The 22,335-nt window shown below is 37.3% G+C and overlaps 1 protein-coding gene across 1 annotated transcript; it reads right to left on the bottom strand.

Annotated features, from left to right (window-relative positions):
- Positions 1-11,790: 11,790 nt before the first annotated feature.
- LOC141648813 (uncharacterized) lies at positions 11,791-12,636 on the bottom strand. Its single transcript, XM_074457528.1, has 2 exons — positions 12,436-12,636; positions 11,791-12,291 (listed from the first exon to the last, which is right to left on the bottom strand). The coding sequence occupies exons 1-2, from the start codon at positions 12,634-12,636 to the stop codon at positions 11,791-11,793; spliced, it is 702 nt and encodes a 233-aa protein (XP_074313629.1).
- Between the last annotated feature and the right edge of the window lie 9,699 nt (positions 12,637-22,335).

Genomic DNA, 22,335 nt, shown 5'->3' with positions numbered 1-22,335 from the left:
TAAAAATACGGGGTATTACAGTCTTCCCCCCTTAAAATGAACTTCGTCCCGAAGTTCGCTCCCGTACCCAAACCTCAGAAGGGTATTGCATATCGTACTTATGGACGTCACGCATTTCTAACACGGTTAACACACACTTTTGACACATCAATTATCATAACAACACGGAATGTTACATTCCGCCCTCCTAAAAATAAACTTCGTCCCGAAGTTTAACTCGTCTTTACTTAACCCAACTAACTACGACTAATAACTACCTGAGAACACCAATGTATAAAAACTAAATATTCACCTGAGAACACCGTCATCTTCCATCTAAATTCTGATCTCAAACTCAAGTACTCAATAACCATGGTCTCACTGGACCGTAAACGTAACTCGGCACAAAGGCCCCACAACTCAAAACTCAATACCGGTAGTTTAACTATACTCTCCTTTTTCACCTCAACCAACTAACAGAACTAGGAATAAAACATATAGAACTCATTTGCATAGGTACCCCACAACGAAACATCACTTGATCAAAACTACAATCTACAAACAAGTGCAATATAAGCATTAAGATTTTACAATCCTACCCAACTAAAAACATGGTTACGTCCTCGTAACCTTCATTATTATAACTAAAGTTCTCAAACTACTGCTAACAACTGAAAGAGGATAAAAGATTCTTAACTCACGCTTAAGTTAACTAATCCTTACCAAAGACAATCAATATACAAACTCTCTCAAGGAAGCTACCGTTACCAATAAAAATCATTAGTAATTATTCATTTCACCAATCATTGTAATCTCATACCTTAGAAACATAGGGGATCAATCAACCTAAGAAAAGAATTAGGGTCAACACTTTGATAAATCGATTTATGAAAATTTATAACCTAATAGGTCCAGCCTGACTTTCCTTTACATACTTGTACAAATTTAGGTCAAGACACAGAATCACCAAATAAAATGAAGACAACCAGCTTCGCAGTACTTATCATCGTCGAAATATTTTAATCCTCACAACAAAAGGGTTTGGTATTTATTCATGAATGACGAAAGCACCTGGATTGGCAAATTTTTACAAACTTATTGGTCGAGTCAAACAAGCGAGTAAACAACGATATTGGGAAGTTAACATACACGACTATCATGCATAAAATTTCGTTCTTGGTATTGAATATATTTAACTGCACCCAACACAATGACATAAAAGATTAATGTATTTAACTACACCAATTTTTTTTTTTACAAATATTCGTTACCTGTCATGCTAATATCAACATACTACGTTGACACATAACTCACTTAAATCACCATATTACATTTTCTGTTTTGACATTCGTAATTAACCACAACCCACCAATTCGCTATATGAACGAACAACATGACTACATTATCCCACTACCTATGACTCCGTTCTAGTTTCATTCCTCCAGACTAGCAATTATCATGGACCCATACAACCAGACACTGGCTGGAAAACTCATTCCGAATTTATACTCACACGACAAAATTTAACTTCATTTTCAAGACTTTTACTTTCATACTGAACGGTGAATAATTTTCTTAACATGATCTTATAACAGAGCCGTCATAGAATCCACTTACAGCTTACTACGAAACCCAAAATCAGATAAACTTAATTCAATTCCTTTAAACAAAACAAGCTTAGGTGTCGACTCATATATCGTAATTTACAGGTTCATCTTGTTCATTTCAGTCCTATCTTTATTAATGAACGACTATTACCTCAATTATCAGGATTTTAGTTGCACTTCTTTACTCAGTTATATTCACGGCTCAATTAAACGTAACTATAACGACTATCATTTAAACCAATGCATATAATGTGAATCATCAAAGGGTTATCCCATTATAATTGCTAATATAATTATCATAAACAATCTTTATTAAAATATAATTGATAGTAACGACTCGAGAATATAGATATGTCAAATGTCGTGCTACAATTGTAAGAATCACTTTAGCATTTTATGACAATGTAGTACCGAACATATTCAATAAGGAATATCGACACTGTTTATTATCATGTTATAGGTTTTAGGTTTAACTGAAATAATTTAATGCAATGAAAGCAATAAGTGTAACCATAGGCACACAGACTCACATAAAGGACCTTAGAACTCAGATGACATCCTACATGTGGGAACATTTAGACATAATCATTACTACCATCCATGTATAAACATTTAAACATAATTATTGTAAATATTCATGCGAGTAATTTTAGAACAATCAAATTAACATTTAACGCCATCAATTTTACCAAGGTATGACAGTATAGTTTTATATTTATATATATATCCGACCACTATGCAAATATGATGAACACACCAGAAATATTACATCATGCCAAACATATATAAAATATGCAACAACTGGACTCGTATAAAATATTTCACCCTTGATTAAAAATCAATTTAAGCTATTCAATTTTACTCATACTATCATGCCAATAATGTTATCAACTACACTTTAATTTTTATCACTGGTTAAGATACATAACTACTGAACATGCATGCTACTATCATCATATAAGGACATTATAAATTCACATTACTACAGCTCATGAATTAGCCAAACAATTGTATGAAAATTCAACATAGAACGCACATTTTAAATGTTTTGATTTACGTTGTAACTTCCAAAAATCACGAATAAATAACCGTTCGATTAAAACTTGATTCATATTACTTTTATAAAACACGGTGAGTTAAAAACTCAGGGAAAAAGAATTAGGTTTAAAGCACAAGAATTCCGTTTTTAAAGACTTTTACAACTCAGTTGGTCCAAACAAACATGCGACAGCAATTGGTCCAAAACTTGGGTCAGTTTGCAAAACTTATTATTTAATATTGAAACATCAAGATTTTTCGTGGCTTATCAATTTGAAAACATATGCGAATTTTATGATCGATGGAGTTGGAATTATGCAAAAATTATTAATACAATTTAAATGAGGATTTTTACAAAATCGTTGGTCAGACATCACTGCACAGGAACTTCCTAACCACAGTTCACTAAAGTATTTATTACTCCTAATCCGTATATCATATAAGCATGAAACCAACGTCAAATGAACACTAACTCACGGGGCTATCTCTCGTAAATTTTTCATCCATAGGCAATAAACAGAAAAGAAATGGCAGTAAGGTCAATTAAAGAGTAACATCAAACTAAACGAGTTTCAACACTATGTCATTCATTTTCTATGTCCCAATTCTTACAACTATACTATCGATACTAATCCATCCTAACTTAAATCTCACATTGTACAATTCGTAACATCTACCCCATAGAATCCCTTCGCATCTCGATCTACTCCGTATATCTAAATCACGATTGCTATGACTATAAACATGCAATTCAACAGTGTTTCTAATTACTATCACAATACTATACTAGCATGGCTTCGGGATCACCTAACCGCATATCGCTAGACATAATAGTACTATCAACACGTCATTCAACATCCATCCAGATAAATATCATCAATTCGTAATTATTTTCACGCTCACGATTACCACAATCCAACACTTCATTGATTATCAACCTGAACACGAAAATTTATTTCTCATCTCCACAACATCATATGATCACGTCATCATTCATACAAAATACTTACCGTAACGTTGTCCTGCAGAATGGTTAGAATATATGGGTCTCAAGGTATACATCAACTCGATTATATCCAAGGTTTTCCTTCTAACTACCCCCATTCACTCAATTTATCTCGGGTTACCTGGTTCAAAACTGAGAGGGCAAAAGAGCACGCATTAAGGGCGCCTTCTTAACCGCACTGTGAGCTCCTAACAGTTTATTCCCAGGGGTTCATTTTATTTAGACACATCCTACGTTCATTGGGTTCATTGGTTTAGGCCTGAGGATCGTTCGCTCTGATACCACTTTGTAACACCCCGATTTATAAAGGAGCCTCTAGCAAGACATTCCCTAATAAACCGGATTGTTACCATCTCGGTTTCCCGAGGTAGTGAATAAAAAATTAAACTCCAAGGCAATTTATATAATATTTTAACTTAATTATTACAAATCCTCTTTTCAACTCAAATTACAAGAACTGACATAAATAAAAGTGAAAGTCTTCTAGATGATGATCTAGCTACTAAGTCGTCTGATCCAGTGTCTCACGCCCATCAAGCTCCCGTCCTATCTCTTAAACCTGTCAAGTCTGCTCCCCATAAAACGGTTCATCACAGGTGTTCACGAATACACAGGGTCAACCACGAGGTTGAGTAGGTAATACAATAAAACAGCAAAGAAATATGATATGCATGCTCCTCCGTCACCTCCATCTCCATCTCAACTCATATCTCATATCTCATAACCCGACAACCCAGCCATACCGATCCCCGGTAGACTATATATATCGACCGTAGCCGATCTCGCCACCAGTTGAGGACACCAGGGCAAGTCCTGCAGAACCCGCCTGGGCCTTATCACAACATCATCATCACCGCACCACATCACCACAACATCCTCCATCTCCAATGCATATGAATGCTCAAAAGAAATGAATGCAACACAATATATATATATATATATAATGAACTGATAAATTATAAAATCATGCCGGTTACCCGATGTTGTGATATCATACTCAATACGATCAAATCAGTCAATCACCTTCCCGAATATAAATGATCACGTAAATCAACAACCAGGAATCAAGTTAACACAATTCAACAACGACGATAATAGGACAAGTGTATTTCCCTACCTCAAAGCGCCAAAGAATTCCAATTAAGCAGTTTAAGCAGTCCAGAAAGTAAAGCAATGAATTTGATTATCGATCCTTCACGAATTCGTCACCTAGAACAATTATAATATTTATAATTATTAACTACTAAATATAGAAATCTCCCAAAATAGAAACTTTCCCGATATAGTAACTTTCCACTTTAACCAGTCCCGACTCAAACTCCATCTCTAATTATTTAAACGACTCGGGGATTAAATTAAATAAATTATTTAATTGACTCGGGAATAAATTAAATAACTAATGTGATAAATAAAAGATTAAACGAATTATACGATTAAGAAATACCCGAATCAAACTTTAAACAACTCCAACATCCCGACTCAAAAACCCGTCTTTAAATATTTTAATGCACTCTGGAATTAATTAATTAATTAAGCATGCGATAACTTAGCGAGTTCTAATGATTAAACAAATGACAAAACCCGTTTCGAAATCAAAACAGCCCGTCATCAACACTACCCCTTCACACGCACCCCCGCACTCCCACGCGCCACCTCACCACCGCGACAACCACCTGACCAAACCCCCACTCTGCCCCAGCCACCAACGGCCACCCCCACTAGGGTCGACTGCCGCCGGCGAGTCAAACCCAGGCCGTCAACTGGCCTGGTTCCCACCGTGCCTCACCCAAACGCCCCATGTTTAGCTCTTACCACCACCGCAACCAACAACTACCCACTGCCCAAACAACCACCATTCTACTCGCCGCCAACCCACCCACACAGACACCACAGCACCACCGTTTCGACCTCCCCCTAGTCCACGGTGGTGCCACCCAAAACTTACCCCTCTAAACTCGCCTGAAAAACCCGTATTATAACCCATTTGACCACCCCTGTCGTTGCCGCCTTTCACAGCCACCATTACCACCCAAAACCACCCTAACCACCACCAAAACACTCGTCCCTTACCACCCATTTCCCTTACCCCGACACCAACCACCCTTATCCCCTCCCTAAGACACGCAACCCCAACCAAAAATCCGACATCAAAACTAAAACAGAGGAGATGGGTTGAATGCTTACCTTTCCTGCCGCCACAACCGCCACTAGGGCCACCCATGAACGTCGACAACCTCCCCTAGATCTTCCCTGCTGCGCCATCAGCAACCACGGCCACTCTCTCTCTCTCTCTAGGCGTGAAATCTGATGTTTTGGTGTTGGTGAAGGAGGGAGGCGGCTTGAGGGAGGCGGGATGAGGGAGGCAGTTTAGGGTAGTGTACTATTAGGGTTAGGGTTATTAGGGTTTAGGGTAATTGGGCTGGACATGTTATTGGGCCAGCTCAAATGGGTCGAGGGTAAATTGTTTAGCTCACCTTTCGAATTCCTTATAAACCCGTCTTAATTAACTTAGCTCGATAACTTAACGTAATTCTCGACTAACAATTAACCCGACATAATTAGTAATATAAAATGTATAATAATTAATATATAATAATATCCATTTAATTTATTATATAAAAATACGGGGTATTACATTGAGTAGGACCAACATTTCAAAGCTTTCTCATTTCCGAACCTCACTTGACACAAGTGGCACACTCCCACCGCACAAGTCGAGTCTTTTCTTTGAGTAAGTGTACTAGAGTGGTCGATCGTGTTTTGATTCGTCGTCGATCTCTTGTCCATTTTCCAAGATGCCTGACACTAGCACCACAAGCAACAGTCAACCCCAGAATGGTGAGGCTCAAATCCTAGCCGCGCTCGCTCGTCTCCAAACTAGCCAAGACCAAGTGTATGATCGCCTCAACACCATTGAGGGCCGAATCGTTGCTGTAGAAACTAGGTTACCTCCTCCAGGAAGTGAAGTGCCTAATGATTTTGTGAATGAAAATCCTCCACCTTTTGTGGGAGCACAAGAAGTTAACCCTCCAGTAGATCCGACTGCAGTTGAGAAACGACTCCAATACTTGGAGGAACAACTAATGTATCTCAAAGGGGATGATATCTATAGGGAAAATAATCGCAAATATGAGGCCGTGAGCTCCAAATTGCTAACCAACTTCAACATGACGGATATCCCGAAATTCAAGGGGCACGAAAACCCTTTGAACCATATCCGAGCCTTCAAAGATTACATGTCTCTCCATAGAGAAAATCAAGACGTTCTTGATAGCGGCCGATTCTTTTAGGTAGGCTTCATAGGTTTCCCTTACGGCGTAGGTTGACCTAGTATTAGGTGTGGTGGGAGCAGCTTCGGTAAGTTAACGAAGGTTGTCGTCACCTTCCGCGGCCAAACGGAGTTGCGCATCCCAATCGACAAAGTTAGAACCATTCTTTTTAAGTTTACATCGATCCATAAAGGATCGGAGTCAAGAAGCATTGGGGAGTGGTGGAGCGTTTGCACTAGTTGATGCGGATGAAATTGGAGTCGACATTGCAAACTAATCAAATTGACTACAAAATAGAAAATGAAGGAATTATAAACATTTATCGTCTTAAAACTTATAAATATTTTTAAACAAGTTTAGCATTTATATAGTAACCTCTACCCAACTATAATAAATGATTCCGAGATCCATCTTTATACAAATATGGGTACGGGAAAACCGATACATCCCATACTTTATACAAATTTGGTGAATTAACTCTTTAATTGATTCTACTTTAGAACTCTCGGTCGATGAGATCTACACCAAGCTTGTGACCATGTTTTCGCAAGCTCCTAGGATAATCCAATATGAGGCGGCCTCTGCATTTTTCGAAATCAACATCAAAGAGGGCCAAAAGGTTAGCCCTCATGTCCTCAAATTGATTGAGCTTGTTGAGACTCTTAATATCCAAGGGGTCAACATTCCCGAACAACTCGTTATAGACCGAGTTCTACATTCCTTGAACAAAGTCAAGGCGTATGTGCAGTTTAGGGTAAACTACAATATGCAAAATATGAAGACTTCTCTCCATGAATTGCACAAATTTCTTGTGCAAGACGAGAGAGATATGGGTCTTGATGTTAGTTAAACCAAGGATGTGCTTGCCATTATCAACAAAACCAAAGGGAAATTTAAGAGGAGTGCTAGAAAGAGCAAGAAACCCACTCCTTCAAGGGAAAAGGAAAAGCAATTGAGAAAAGCTCTTCTAAAAAGGGTGCTACTTCCGAAGACAAATGCCATTATTGTAATGGCATAGGACATTGAAAGAGGAATTGCCCAAAGTATCTTGGAGATATCAAAGCTGGAAAGATTATTCCAGTAGGTAATAAATAAAATTCTCCCTATCATTTATGTTTTGAATTACAATCTCAACTTTGGTATTTGGATACAAGTTGTGAATCTTACCCCTTTTTAACTTGTTTTTTAAGGGCAACCGAGCAAAGACAAAGGCAAAGACAAGCAAGCCTAAGGAGGCTCTTCAAAGGAAGCTAGAGTAGCCGCCCATAGTAGAAGACCTATGGAATTTTGGCCTTTACATTTAATAGTCTTCCTTTTATTGTTGTATTTTGAACTTGTTGTTTTAGAACTCTTTTAATTTCCTAGTTGGACATGGAAATTAGTTTATTTCCTTTTGTTTTCAAGAACAAGAAGTTGTATTTGAATTTTAGTGGCGTGGTTTGCAACCCAAGTTACTCGGTTTATGGCAATTTTCATTCTAAAACTTGTCATTATACACCTTTCATATCAAAACATAAATTATGATTGACTTAAACTAATCATAAAAGAATTACAACGATGCGATCATTGTAATTAGTTCATAAGCCATGAATTTAATTCTCACTTATGCTTTTGTGACTTAATATCACATCTTATTTGATATAAGAAAGAATAATTATAAAGTCAAAAAGGAGTTATTTGAACTCTAAAAGGGGAAATTTTATAAACCAATTGGCTACACCACTTGTAAGACTCCATACGAGCTACGGGAGGGCTTAAGACCTTAAGATTGTATATGACATGGATATGAGTCAAATTATTTACTTTATAAGGATTAGTCTACTTTGAAGCTAGATTATAACGTCTTTACAAAAGAGTCATCCATTAAGGTTATAATATATGATATCTTCTTCCTTCACAATCATAAGTCTAAAATTGTTTGTTGCTTATAAGGCTATCTTTCGAGAAAAATAGATGTATTTTTCAAAAGATAAAGTGGGAGAAAATTAGCAACAAACATACGACTGGTTGGGAACTAGTGAGGAGACCAAAAGAAAGCATTCTTAAGTCAAACTTATGACATATGAGGAGACCAAAAGAAAGCTTTCTTAGGTAAATTTTTAGACTAGTGAGGAGACCAAAAGAAAATGTTCTTTAGATAATAAGATTATGAAGTGGTTGTATCAAGTAAATTCAATTCTATTTTACATAAGAGCCGAATAAACCAAAGTAAAATCTTGAGTTGCATAGACAGACATAAAATATGTCTACATAGCTAAGTTAACATGTAACTATGCTAAGATCCATGTTATCGTTGCTACACCTCATAATGTGTATGATCAAGTTAGATATTAAAACCAATTTTTAAATAGGTATTTAGAAAGGGGTGTGTGTGACATAAGCACAAGGTTTTAATTAACACTTGAGATTGCAATGATATTTTCAATCATATGATAAGAAGATAGTTTTCACTCAAGTCGTCGAGAAGCCATATGTATACATGGATTTGAGTGGGAGTCAAAATTGCCGTGTTTAGACATAAAATTCAGTGGAGAGATTGTCTTCCATATTGATGTCGTATCACTCATTGAGGATGACATGGTAACACTACCATCTATAAGGGACTGTTTTGGTCTTCAATTCTCAATGAAAGATGACATATTGCATTCCAAAATTCCAAATCTATTATGACATAGGGAATTTTAGATTGGCACTTAGATAAGTATCCTATATTCATAAGATTCCTTATCTTTTTAACATCAACAAGGTTGAGTAGCTTATTCATATTGATGAAAGTGGAATTACTATGATAGAGTCATAATCATTCACTGAACCTAATAAGTTGTTGATCACATGAAATCGATTGCTAATGTTTCCGCCATTAGAACGATCATGTATGCCATTATATGCACATGCCGTGATGTATCAAATTCTTGGAGCATAATAAGTCAATAACAAGTTAATTCGAATGAAGGTCTTTTGAAAGCCTTAAAGAACATCCTTTAAGAATCTTGAGGAGAATTGAGGATTCGTTCTTATGTTTGGATGATATACTAAGCTATGTGTTAAAGGGTTACACAAACTCTAGTTTCCAAACCTATAAGGATTTATCGAAATCCTAGGCTGATTTTATTGACTTAGGAGTAAGAGACTAGAAAAATGTTTTAGTTTGAACCATTGCAAGTTCTACCAACAGAATCTAAGTACATTGTGATGTGATAGTCAACATAGAGAATGAGAGTAGATCCCTCTATCAAAGACTTTATCACAAGTTATAAGGTAACAGTGGGAGCATCTTCCAAGTATAAGAGGCCAAGTCTAGTAAGAAGACTAGACATCTACTTAGATAAATTCATGTTATTAGAAATAACATTGAATGAGAGGAAATAACAATTCATAAAGTTGGAATATATGGATACATTGTATACCCACTTACTAAGCTTTTATTGCAACTTAACTAGTGTAAAATGTACTCTATAGATTATAAGATATGAAGTAGTAATAAAGTATTGACTATTCATATATGATAATCGCATTTATCGTTTAAGTTTCTTTAAACTCATCCATTGCTTTGTTATATCCAAATGGGTTGTTGAGACAATATTGAACTCCATTGAAGTGAACTGGATTGACATAGTATGCGCCCCTGGTTACTTATAGGAGGTGACGTCTCGAAGTGACTAGAGTGTGATGCGATTGATGGCAAGTTCAAGTGCCATAGGGTCATATGGGATGACTAGTCGATCACATAGACAGACTGTATGGGACACTCTGACGGGCAGTGACCGCTTATAGAGTTCTGGAAATTCATAAAGCCTGGTCATGGCAAGAGCTACTATAGTATTCTTATGAGTCGATTCTTTTGACTAGAGACTATTCGCCCAAGTTGGCACAAGTTTCTGATTGGCTTTGATTTATACTCTACGACTGTCATAACTGAAGTCAAATGAGTGTATTTTGGGTAATGATGATCTGTGGCTAAACGAAGGGAATAGTGTGATAGGAATTGTCCAGCCCCTTGTTAGGGTTGTTGAAAATCTCAGGGCCACTCGAGAAGTACTGAACTGAAAATGCGCGGCCACGCTCGGAAGGTATCTACGGTAGATAATTCCGGTCAGACAGTTACTCTCCAGATCGAGGAAACCACTCAAGATATGATCAAACGCAAGTATGACCTGCAAGACACCTTGCATTGAGTGGGAGATTGTAATAGGAAAAGAGAATTGGTGACGCACACTTGTCTCGGACAAGTGGGAGATTGTTGGAGTATGTGTCCTCAACAATAGTGCGATCACATGTTTAAATCTCAAATTAAGAATACATAAGGGATGATTAATTTATATAGTCAACTGATCAATATTAATCAGTAATGATTGGCTAACTAGAGTTTGACATTACTGTCGTTTGACAGTGGTGATCTGTTGATCCCTTAAGGTCACACCTATAGGACAATTCCCTTAATAGAATAGTTGATTAATTGTATATCGATACAAATTAATCAATTCCTTAAATTTGCACAATTAATTTGTGAGTGAGAATATTTATATCTTATTATAATTTGATTAAATAAGATTTATTTTAGTAATTAAAAGATTTTATTACTAAAATTCATTATTGTTTATGAAACAATTATAATAAGAATGAATAGTTAAACATAATTACAAAATGTTGTGAATTATATTAACATGTCCCATTTTATACTATGTAATTGTGAATTACTAGATAATTTGTTAATTGTAATTTAATTAATTTGTATAATGATATTTTTTTTTTTTTGGTAAAAGGTAAGCTTATATTAATAAGAAAACCAAAATACATCGTTCAAAGTCCACTGACTAACAAAGCCCATACATTTTCAACATTACATATAACATCAACGATTAAGGACTAAGACTGTAAAAGTAAAACAGAATTAGTCAAGTCCAATGCTGAGATCTTCTACAATGCCACGGATCATCACAGTAGGCTGCTGGACTCTCCCTTCCAATCTGCCCATATTCCTATTCCACCAGATTGCATAGATCAGTGCCAAGTAAGTAGCAGCAATCTTGTTTTTCTGCACTGGAATACTGAACCTCCTACTGGTCCACCATTCAATGAAGTCATGACTAGGCAGATGGCAACCCAGTTTAGCAGACATCAATTGAAGGCATTTCTGACTAAAGATACAGGAGAAGAAAAGATGATGGTGAGATTCAGGCAGAGTACCACATAAAGGACAAGTCTCATCCTCTATGATCCCCATTTTCTTCAACCTGTCACGAGTAAGCAATCTATTCTGTGCCACAAGCCATCCAATAAAACTATGTTTAGGTATAGCTTCCTTAACCCAGACAAACTTGGACCATACAACCTTCTTTGAAGTTGGTCCCAACCAATTATAACCCTTCCTGATGGTATAATCCTGATTATCCTATAACCACCAGTCACCAACAAAACCAGGTAATAGAATGTCCCTGATCTTGCACAACTTCCTCCATGCCCAGCTACCATTCTGATTTGGTGAATAAATCTTCCAATCAGCCTGTTTCATAAAAATAGAGTGAACCCATCTAACCCACAGATGGTCCTTCTTCTGAGCTAACCACCAAACATATTTACCCAAGGCAGCTTTGTTCCATCTGATAAGATCCTTAATCCCAAGACCTGCATAACACTTATCCTTACAAATTTGTTCCCAAGAAACTAGAGGTTTCCCTACATCATTAGCCACCCCAGTCCACAAAAAATTCCTGCAAGCTGTGGCTATTTGTTTCATAACAGTAGTTGGGAGGATGAAGATTCTAGCCCAATAGGAGTGTAAGTTAGCCAGAACTGCTTTAATGAGGACCAATCTTCCTGCATAGCTGAGTTTCCTGCATCCAAGAGCTTTGATTCTGTTGGTAACTTTCTCAACTAACTTGGAACATTCCAGCACTGACAACTTCCTTGAAGCAATGGGTATACCCAGTATAATGATATTTATTTGGTAAATATGCATTAAATTAATTAATAACATGTTACATACTACATGTGACATATTGTGTGACTAATGACAAATTGACAAAATAAAATGGAAGTCCATTTTATAGAGGAGCACCGGTTTTTGTAGAGGAAATGGGTTTATTTGTGTTTGTTAATATTGTATGGAAAACATAATAATCACTCTATATTATAGCCTTACAAACCTAGTTTTTGATAAGAGGAAAAGTAAAAAGAGTGAAGGCCATGCATTGGCCTTCCACCCCCTTCTCAACCGGCTCCCCCCTTTCTGTAATAGAGAATTGTTCTCTATATTTTTTCATTCTTGAACATATTCATTTTTCCTACCTTCTCACTTACATCTCTCTAAAATTAGTTTTAGAAACCTTAAAAATTGTTCATCTAAAATTCTAATTCAACATATAAGATTACTAGTGTAGTAATAAAGATATTATTAGAATTATTTTAAGGATACTAGTATATTAATCTAGTTAGTTAATATATTAGTTTAAGGGTTTTGTCTTGGGTGCAATTGTTAAGGAGCATCTCTACACTTGAGGTTGGAGGATCATCAATTACATTTAAGCTCAAGAACAAATAAGGAAGGTGTCCTTATTTGTGCCCTGTTTTTGAACCAACAACAATGTAAGAACCATTGTTTTCTTATTATATATCTAATTTAGTTATGCATGCATTCGATCCTTTGAACTCACTTTAAAATGTTAATTAGTTCATCATTAGAAAAGTCTAATATTAGGTATATGAACCTAACAAGAAGCTTGTCCAAAAGATGGCGTCCTAAGGTAACAGAATGGAGGAATGTAGGGATCTATCTAAACTATCCTATCAAGAGTTAATAGGAGCTCTCATGGCTCACGAAATTACTCTTGATGAGGATGACGCAGAAGTTAGTAGCAGTAAGAAATGGCCTTACAAGCTGAAACTAGTGAAAAACAAGATTCCGATCTCGAGGATGAAACAGTGTTATTTGCTAAGCATTTTAAAAAGAAATTTTTTAATCACAAACAAGGAAAAACGCCTAACAATAACACTAATAAAACCTCGAAGAAAACAACTGAGTCAAAAGGATCTTTTTCGAATCGTGGTTGCTTCAAGTGTGGGGACACTGATCATATGATTAAAGATTATCCCACCTGGAAGAAAATGAAAGATAAAAATCAAAGAGACAAAACCAAAAAGGAATTCAAACAAGTTATGATGGCCTACTGTAGGGGAGACCTCGACACAGAGGATGACGAGTCAGAAGAAGAAAAAGTTGCTAATCTATGTCTGAGCAATGTTAGTCTTGATTTAATCTCCGACAGCGACAATTAAAGTGATTACTCCAGTTCTGAGATATGCCTTGTTGGAAATTCAGATTCAGATGATGAAGAAAAGGTTAGTTATCTTGAACTTAAAAAGCAAGTTAAGAAACTATCTAAATGTTCTTTAGTTAAGTATTTTGAAGAATCTCTCGATCATTGTCGTGAACAGAGTCTAGATTTAAAAGACCTTAAGGAACAAATTCTAGACATTGCTGAGAAAAATCAACTTTTGAAAGCCAAAGCCAAAACGCTCAAATCTAAAGTTAAAGCTACTACAGCTACAACTTTAGATTCGACAAATGTTGAGATGGCCACTCTAGAGTTTAAAGTTATAGCTAATGAAGCAATAACCTCAGAGTTGAAACTGAACATTAAGCATCTTCAAGCCAAAGTTATAGCTAATGAGGCTATAACATTATAATTGAAGAAAGTCAACGAGCTTTTAAAAACTGAAGCTAAAGCTAAAGAAGTTATGATTAACGACCACAAGAAATAAATCCCCCTTCTTTCTCAGTAATTAAAAGATATGGAGGCTAGCATGTTAAAAACTAAAAAGCAACATACTGATGAAAATTTATCTTAAACAAACGATTCAATGACTTTAGTCTTGTAAAGAATTGCTCATACATGCACGAAAAGTTCATGATAAGTGGGAAAGAAGTACATAGGTCTTGAATTTCCTTACAGAACAATCTGACAATAACATGAAGATGGGCTTAGGACATGAATGTTATAGTCGTAGAGACCATGATAAATGCAAATCTACTCCTTCTGATCGTGATTTCAGAAAGAGGAAATATGTAAATCTTCCAGAATACTTGATTTGCAATTATTGTGGTCATGCGGGTCATATTCGTGAAAATTGTGTTAAGTATGTCAACGACAATAGAGATCAAATCAATTTCGTTAGAGAATGTGACGTGTCTAGTGACGAGAAGTCTGAACCAGAACCTGAATGTGAGGAAATAAAAAATAATGAGTTCAGATGGTTTTATGACATGGCTTTCGATTACCCAACAAAACCTTTGAAACCCATTAAACCAAATGTGAATCAAAAGCAGTCATCTAAACCAAGAATCCCTCATGACAATAGAAGATCTAGACAACCCTATGTCAAGACCAAAATAATTATAAGACAAGTCTGGGTTACGAAGGATCAAATATTCAGAGTCACTAACGTTAAAGGACTCAACTTAGCATGGGTACCTAAAAGTTGTATTTGATTCTTTTGCAGATTATGGTGAAAGAGAATAATCAATGGTATCTCGATAGTGGATGTTTGAGACACATGACTGGTAATAAAAATCTTTTTTTTTTCACTAGACCCTTCGATGGTGGTAAAGTTACTTTTGGAGATAACAAGAAGGGTAAGATCATTGGTGTAGGTAAAATTGGTATATCCTCTTCACACACAACTAATAATGTTTATCTGGTAAGTGGTGTTAAACATAACCTACTAAGTATCTCTCAATTATGTGACAAAGGAAATAAAGTCGTTTTTCACTCAAATGTTTGTCGTATCATAATTGAAAGTACTAGTAATGTCATTCTTGAGGGTCAACATAAGAGGAATGTGTATATGATTAATTTAAATACAGTCACTACAGATTCCTTTACGTGTATGAAAGCTACCCTAGATGATTCTTGCTTGTGGCACAAGAGGTTTGCACACATTAGTCCAACGATTTTAAAGAAACTTAAGTTATGGGATTTAGTCGAGGGTTTGCCCTCAATTAAATTCGAGCAAGAAAAGATGTGTGACTCATGTGCCCGATGCAAACAAGTAACATCTTCATTTAAACCAAAAAGAGTAGTTAGTACAGAACGTCCACTAGAATTGGTACACATGGATCTGTGTAGACCTATGAAAGTCAGAAGCCGTGGTGGATCCAGATACGTGTTTATTCTAGTCGACGACTACTCGAGGTATGTATGGCCTATCTTTCTATTTACTAAAGATGAAACTTTCGATGAGTTTGTAGTGTTAATGAAGTTTGCCCAAAACAAGTATGATAATAAGTTACTTTCAATTCGTACTGATCACGACACAGAACTTGATAATTAAGCCTTTATAGAATATTGTAGGGAGAATGGTGTAGGACATAACTTTTCTGCACCATGAATCCCACAACAAAATGGTGTCGTGGAACGTATGAATATAACACTAAAAGACATGGCTCGCACTATGCTTTTGTGCAGTGGCCTTCCGAGAAACTTTTGGACTGAAGCTATTAACACTGCATGCTATGTGCATAATTGAGCTATTATTAGACCTATTATTAAAAAGACCCCCTATGAACTCCTAAGAGGGAGAAAACCCAACATAGCGCATCTTCGTTGCTTCGGTAGTAAATGCTTTGTCCATAATAATGGGAAAAGCAAGCTAAGCAAGTTTGATCCTCGAAGCGACGAAACTGTGTTTGATGGTTATTCTAATCATAGCAAAGCGTATAGAGTATTTAATAAAAAGACCTTGTGCATAGAATAAAGTGTTCATGTTGTGTTTGATGAAGATAATGTGTTTGAACAAGCTGGACATAATGAAGAAGAAGACTTGGATGATCCTGACTTTTGCTTATCAAGGGATGACCTACCAGAAAATAATGAAGAAGCTAGTGAAGGAATCAATGATGAACTAGAAAAATCCGCAAATGATCTTGAAAAAAGAGCTGAGAAAACTGTTGATGATACTAATGTCTCCTCTCAAAACAAGAACGAGGAAACCAAAGTTATAACTGATGAAGCTATAACTTTGAATCCAAATCAAGATGAAGTAATTGAAGTTATACCAACTTCAGCTACAACCCTAGAGTCGAGCTCAGGGGGAACCAGTCTTGATTTTGAATCATTTCAGGACAGTGAGAGTTCATCTAATGATGATGAGCCTGAGAACTCCAAAAAATGGAGATACAAGAGTTCTCATCCTATGGATAATATCCTAGGAAGTTTGAAAAAGGGAGTTCAAACCAGACGAACGTTAAATAACTTCTGCTCATTTTATTCATTTCTATCTACTATAGAGCCTACCAACATCAAAGACGCACTTGTAAAATCTGACCGGATAATTGCTATGCAAGATGAGCTTCAACCGTTCGAACGCAATAAAGTCTGGCACCTAGTGTCATGGCCTACAAATCGATCTATTATTGGCACTCAATGGGTATTCAGAAATAAATTTGATGATTCAGAAGTTATAGTTCGAAACAAGGCTAGATTGGTCGTTCAAAGATATAATCAACAGGAAGGGATCGATTATAACGAGACCTTTGTACCTGTAGCAAGACTTGAGGCCATTCGTTACTTATTGCCTTTGCAGCTCATAAAGGGATAAAACTGTTCCAAATGGACGTTAAGACTGCATTTTGATGAGGGCTGTTGCAACCCTATCAAAGATAAACCCAAAAGGTCTCTAACTAATGTGGCTATGGAAGTCGGGGTCAAATCCACATAGAGGCTATTATATCTACTTGCTCAACTAAGTCTGTGATATGTCACAATTGGGGGTTTTTGGTTGGAAACTAAACTAAAACAACGATAAATAAAGAGTCTAACAGATAAGAGAAAGGGACTAGGATTGTTGGGTCACCAATTAATGCCAGATAATTGCAGCTAAGGTCACAGATCAATCACATGTATCAGTATAAGGGGTAATGAAAAGGTCCTTCCGGTCCGCTATTCACCCTAAAATACTACTAACTTAGCTTCTGCCCTCATTAGAGTATCCTAAAGAATTATAGCAGGTCTCACTCCTTCCAATCTTCCGATCTAGGTCAAAGTTTGACAAAAACAACTAGAACAATTATGCGCATTAACCGTCTAATCGTCATTAAATGCTACTTATAACAACAAAGACATGATCCTGACAACAGATCTGCAAACCTATTTAGCAACTATCATCAATTCATTGATTCCCCTAAATCCTAGCAAGGGAATTAATTATTCATAATAACTATAATGAAATTAACAATAACAATAGCGATAATTAATAACGACATGATATAAAAATGAATGAATTGAAATAGCATAAACTAAATTAAACTAAATAGATAACAACTAAGAGAAATTAAAGGAAAAGAAGCCGAAAGATGCAAAGAAATAATTAAACTAGAATAGAGAAAAGATTAGAGGTTACTGATGCGTGTATTTTATATAAGGTTTTTACCTCATTTTTACACGCATTTCTGTACTATTTACGTGGCATCTAGCTACAAATGCCCCCGAATATTCTACTTTGGTTCGTTTTATGTAAATTGCAGGAATAAACCAAAGAGGAGATAAATCAGGCCTAAACTCGTCCCATTTGCATGCATTTATGGAGAACGAGGAGCTGGAGCTTGGAACATATCACTTCGAAGACGCGTGAGCTGGTTTCGGGAGGTGTCTAGTGCCTAAACGTACCAAGATAGCTCGATCGACTACTTTTCTAGTCGATCGAATGCTTTATATGCTGAAGGTTACTCGATCGAGCAGTCCCAGTATTCAATCAAGTAGGCAATTCAAGGAGTTACTCGATCGAGTGGTTTATTTCCACTCGATCGAAAGGTTTGAAGCTGAGTTACTCGATCGAGTGGTTTATTTTCACTCGATCGAGTGGTTTGGCCTGTAATAGACTTTTTCCGCCTAATTTCGTATGGGCTTTTGTAATTAAGTTATGGATTAGGTTTAGAGGGGGATTTTCGCATACTACAAAATACAGTAGACTGCGTAACGATTCCTCATTCACTTTTCATTGGAAAAACGTCTACTGCCTCTTCATTTTTACCTTCCTTATACTCTTTTGCTACTCGGATTTGAACTTGTATTCGATATTATTATTCCCTTTTAATTCTTGTTCTTATTCTTAATAGAATTAGTGCTTTTATTTCCCCTCTTCCTTTATTTAGCAATTGCTTTTTTGTTTCCATCTTATTTTTATTATCTGTTCAATTCCTATCATTTATATGTTATTGTTGTCAATTCATTGGTGATACATAGATAATTCCCTCTTGCTAAGGCTAGGGGATCCATGATTATGAAGGAATAGTAGTTGCCATATTAGGTTAATGCTTGTGTAGTCTTTGTTGCTAATCGCTGCAGTTAATTGTATCTGTCTAATTGAGTCGACGCAATTAGACATTTTTATCATAGTAAACCTTGACCTGGACCGGATGGTTGGAAAGGGTGAGACTCGTAGCGAACATTAGGGCACTGTAGTGAGGGCGGAAGCTAAGCTATCTGTGCTTTAGGGCGAATTGAGACTGGAAGGAGATATTCACTGCTCCTCAGACCATACTTGCATTGACCTGAGACTTAGATTACTTGACTGAATGATCATGGTGAACCGTCTGTCTTAGCTGCTTTCCTTATCTGTTTAATCCTTTTTCTCTGTTTTCTCTCTCTCTCATTCTTATTAGTTTAGAACAACAACCCAATTAAAACCCCCGATTTGGTTACTGCGACGAACTTAGACAAAGCTGACATTTTCCCATCTCCCTGTGGAAATCGACCCGACTTCCCTAGCTATATTAGTTAGAGCCAGTTGGTTATTTTTGATAGGTATACGACTGCCCTGTCAAATTTTGGCGCCGTTGCCGGGGAGGTGGCGCAATTTTGTTGCTTTATTTGAGTTTGTCTCTCGCCTTAATGAATTTATTCCTTGAGACTGATCTCATTTTTGCGAAATTTTTGATTAGTCATGCAGGTTATCTGTTCTATAAGAGAACATCGTCGCACCTGCTTTGCTTTGTAAATTCTAATTGCCGGAATGCCTAATATAGCCAGCCATTCAGAGCCTAATGTGGATTCGCTTCCAAAAGGTTTCCTATTACCCACTACTGAGTCGGGAACCTTTGGAATCCATCCATCTTACATACAGCTGGTCGAGAGAAATCTCTTTAGGGGGTACCAAAGAAGATCCATGCGGGCATATAGAGTCATTTCGGTATTGCTCTACCATTCCTCTTGCTGCTGGGGTGACACAGGACAAAGTGAAGGGAGCTCTTTTTCCCTTTTCTTTAGCTGATGATGCCCGGGAATGGTTGAGGGATCTAGATAGGGAGGCAGCCGGTGTAACCGACTAGAGTTCTCTTGCTTTGGCCTTTTACAGGCGATACTTCCCACCGCAGCGCACTAATGCCTTGAGAGCTCAGATTACTTCTTTTGAGCAACTGCCTACTGAAGATTTGGATAAGGCGTGGGCGAGGTTCAAGAAGCTCGTCCGTTCTGTGCCCCACCACGGTTTCAAGCGTTGGTTCCTTTGTACTCAGTTTTACAACGGACTATATCGAAACCAGAGAGCTATTCTTGATAGTGTAACTAAGGGGAGATTCACTAAAAATGTGGAAGATGATCAAGGGTGGCGTCTTATTGAAGAGATGGCTATCCATGTTGCAGAATATAGAAATCCCCGAGGTAGTGGGCAAGTTAATGAGTTGGCAGCAGCTGCAGTGGAAAGTCCTAGCAAAAGTCTAGGTAGTTTGGAGATTACGGAAGCTATAGGTGAGAGTGCACAGGTTTGTTCAATTACTGAGCATGTGGAGTTATGTGGTAGATGTGGCATGGAAGGGCATGACCCTATTGACTGTCTGGCAAGTATAGAGCGCGTTCTCACTTATCAGTAATACAAGCAAGGGGTCCCTTTTTCTCAATTGTACGAGGAAATGAAGAATGTTTCTACTCTTTCTACGCCGACACCGCAGTCGGTCTCTCCTTCTACAAACAAGGAAATTGCCGAACTGAAATCCTTGATGTTGAACTTAACACAACAGTTTGGGGAGAAATGTAGCAAGAATGAAACTGTTATTGTGGAATTAAGAGAACAACTCGCGCAGTTAACACTCACGAAGGACCAAGCCAACCTTCTACCGATATGTGATCCAGTAAATGCTACGAATCTCCAAGGTGGCCTTATTCATGAGGGGCCACAAGTACCAGAAGACGGGGTTTTGATAGCTGGTAATGCCTCGGAAGATGATTTGGATGAGTTTTTGGACGAAATCCTTGCTGCGTGTTGTCCAGACACTCGATCGAGTGAAAATTCTACTCGATCGAGTGAAATAATCCATCCCATCACTCGATCGAATGATAATTGTAGTCGATCGAGTAGTGCTCAATTTACAGATAATCGATCGAGTGATATTCCTACTCGATCGAGTGAAATAGTTGGAGAAATCACTCGATCGAGTGAACAAAGTAATCGATCGAGCAAGCCTGAAAAAGAGATCACTCGATCGAGTGAAGAAAATGGTCGATCGAGTAAACTACAACATGAAACTACTCGATCGAGTGAGGAAAGTACTCGATCGAGTACCAGAAGCAGCGGAGATCCTATTTTGATATCTAATTCCGCTACCGTGTCATCTTCCCCTGATGTGGAGACGTCACGCACTGATAAAGATAAAGAGAAAATCGCTGGTTCACTTATTGCTACCAGAGTACCCTTTCCGAGTCGTCTGAAGGACGCGAAGGTCGAGCGACAGTACGGTAAGTTTGTGGACATTGTAAAGAACCTCCAGCTAACTGTCCCTTTTACCGAACTCGTTACCCAGGTACCTACTTACGCTAAATTTATGAAAGATATTGTGACGCGTAAGAGAGAGCTAAGTGAATTTGAGACGGTTTCATTTATGGAAGAGTCTAGTAATTTACTTTTAAATAAGGCTCCACCTAAAATGAAAGACCCGGGTTGCTTCTCTATTACCTGTGTTATAGGCAATTTAGTTATTGATAAGGCTCTTTGTGATTTAGGAGCCAGCGTCAGCGTCATGCCCCTATCTGTCTGCAAGAAATTGAATATGGGTCATCTTAAATTGACTAACATTACCCTACAGATGGCTGATAGATTTGTTAGGAGACCCTTGGGTGTCTTGGAGGGCGTGCCTGTGAAAATAGGCAAGTTATTTATACCAGTAGATTTCATTGTTTTAGACATAGCTGAGGACACCCGGACCCCAATTATCTTAGGAAGACCGTTCCTTTGTACAGATGGGGCCATTATTGATGCCAAACAAGGGTGTTTGACTCTTGCAGTAGGGGATGACGCGATCACTTTTAGCCTACCTAGCACTTTGGCTCGGCCAATGATAGAGGATACTTGTTATTCGGTTGATATTATTGACGAGTCTATTTATGACTTCTGGTCGGGTTCTTTTATGAAGGACCCACTAGAAGCTCTTATGCTTTTGGATGAGTGT

This window comes from Silene latifolia, chromosome 3 (genome assembly GCF_048544455.1).
Source record: "Silene latifolia isolate original U9 population chromosome 3, ASM4854445v1, whole genome shotgun sequence".
In the NCBI taxonomy this organism is placed as follows: domain Eukaryota; kingdom Viridiplantae; phylum Streptophyta; class Magnoliopsida; order Caryophyllales; family Caryophyllaceae; genus Silene; species Silene latifolia.
This window is presented reverse-complemented; position numbering and strand designations above follow the sequence as displayed.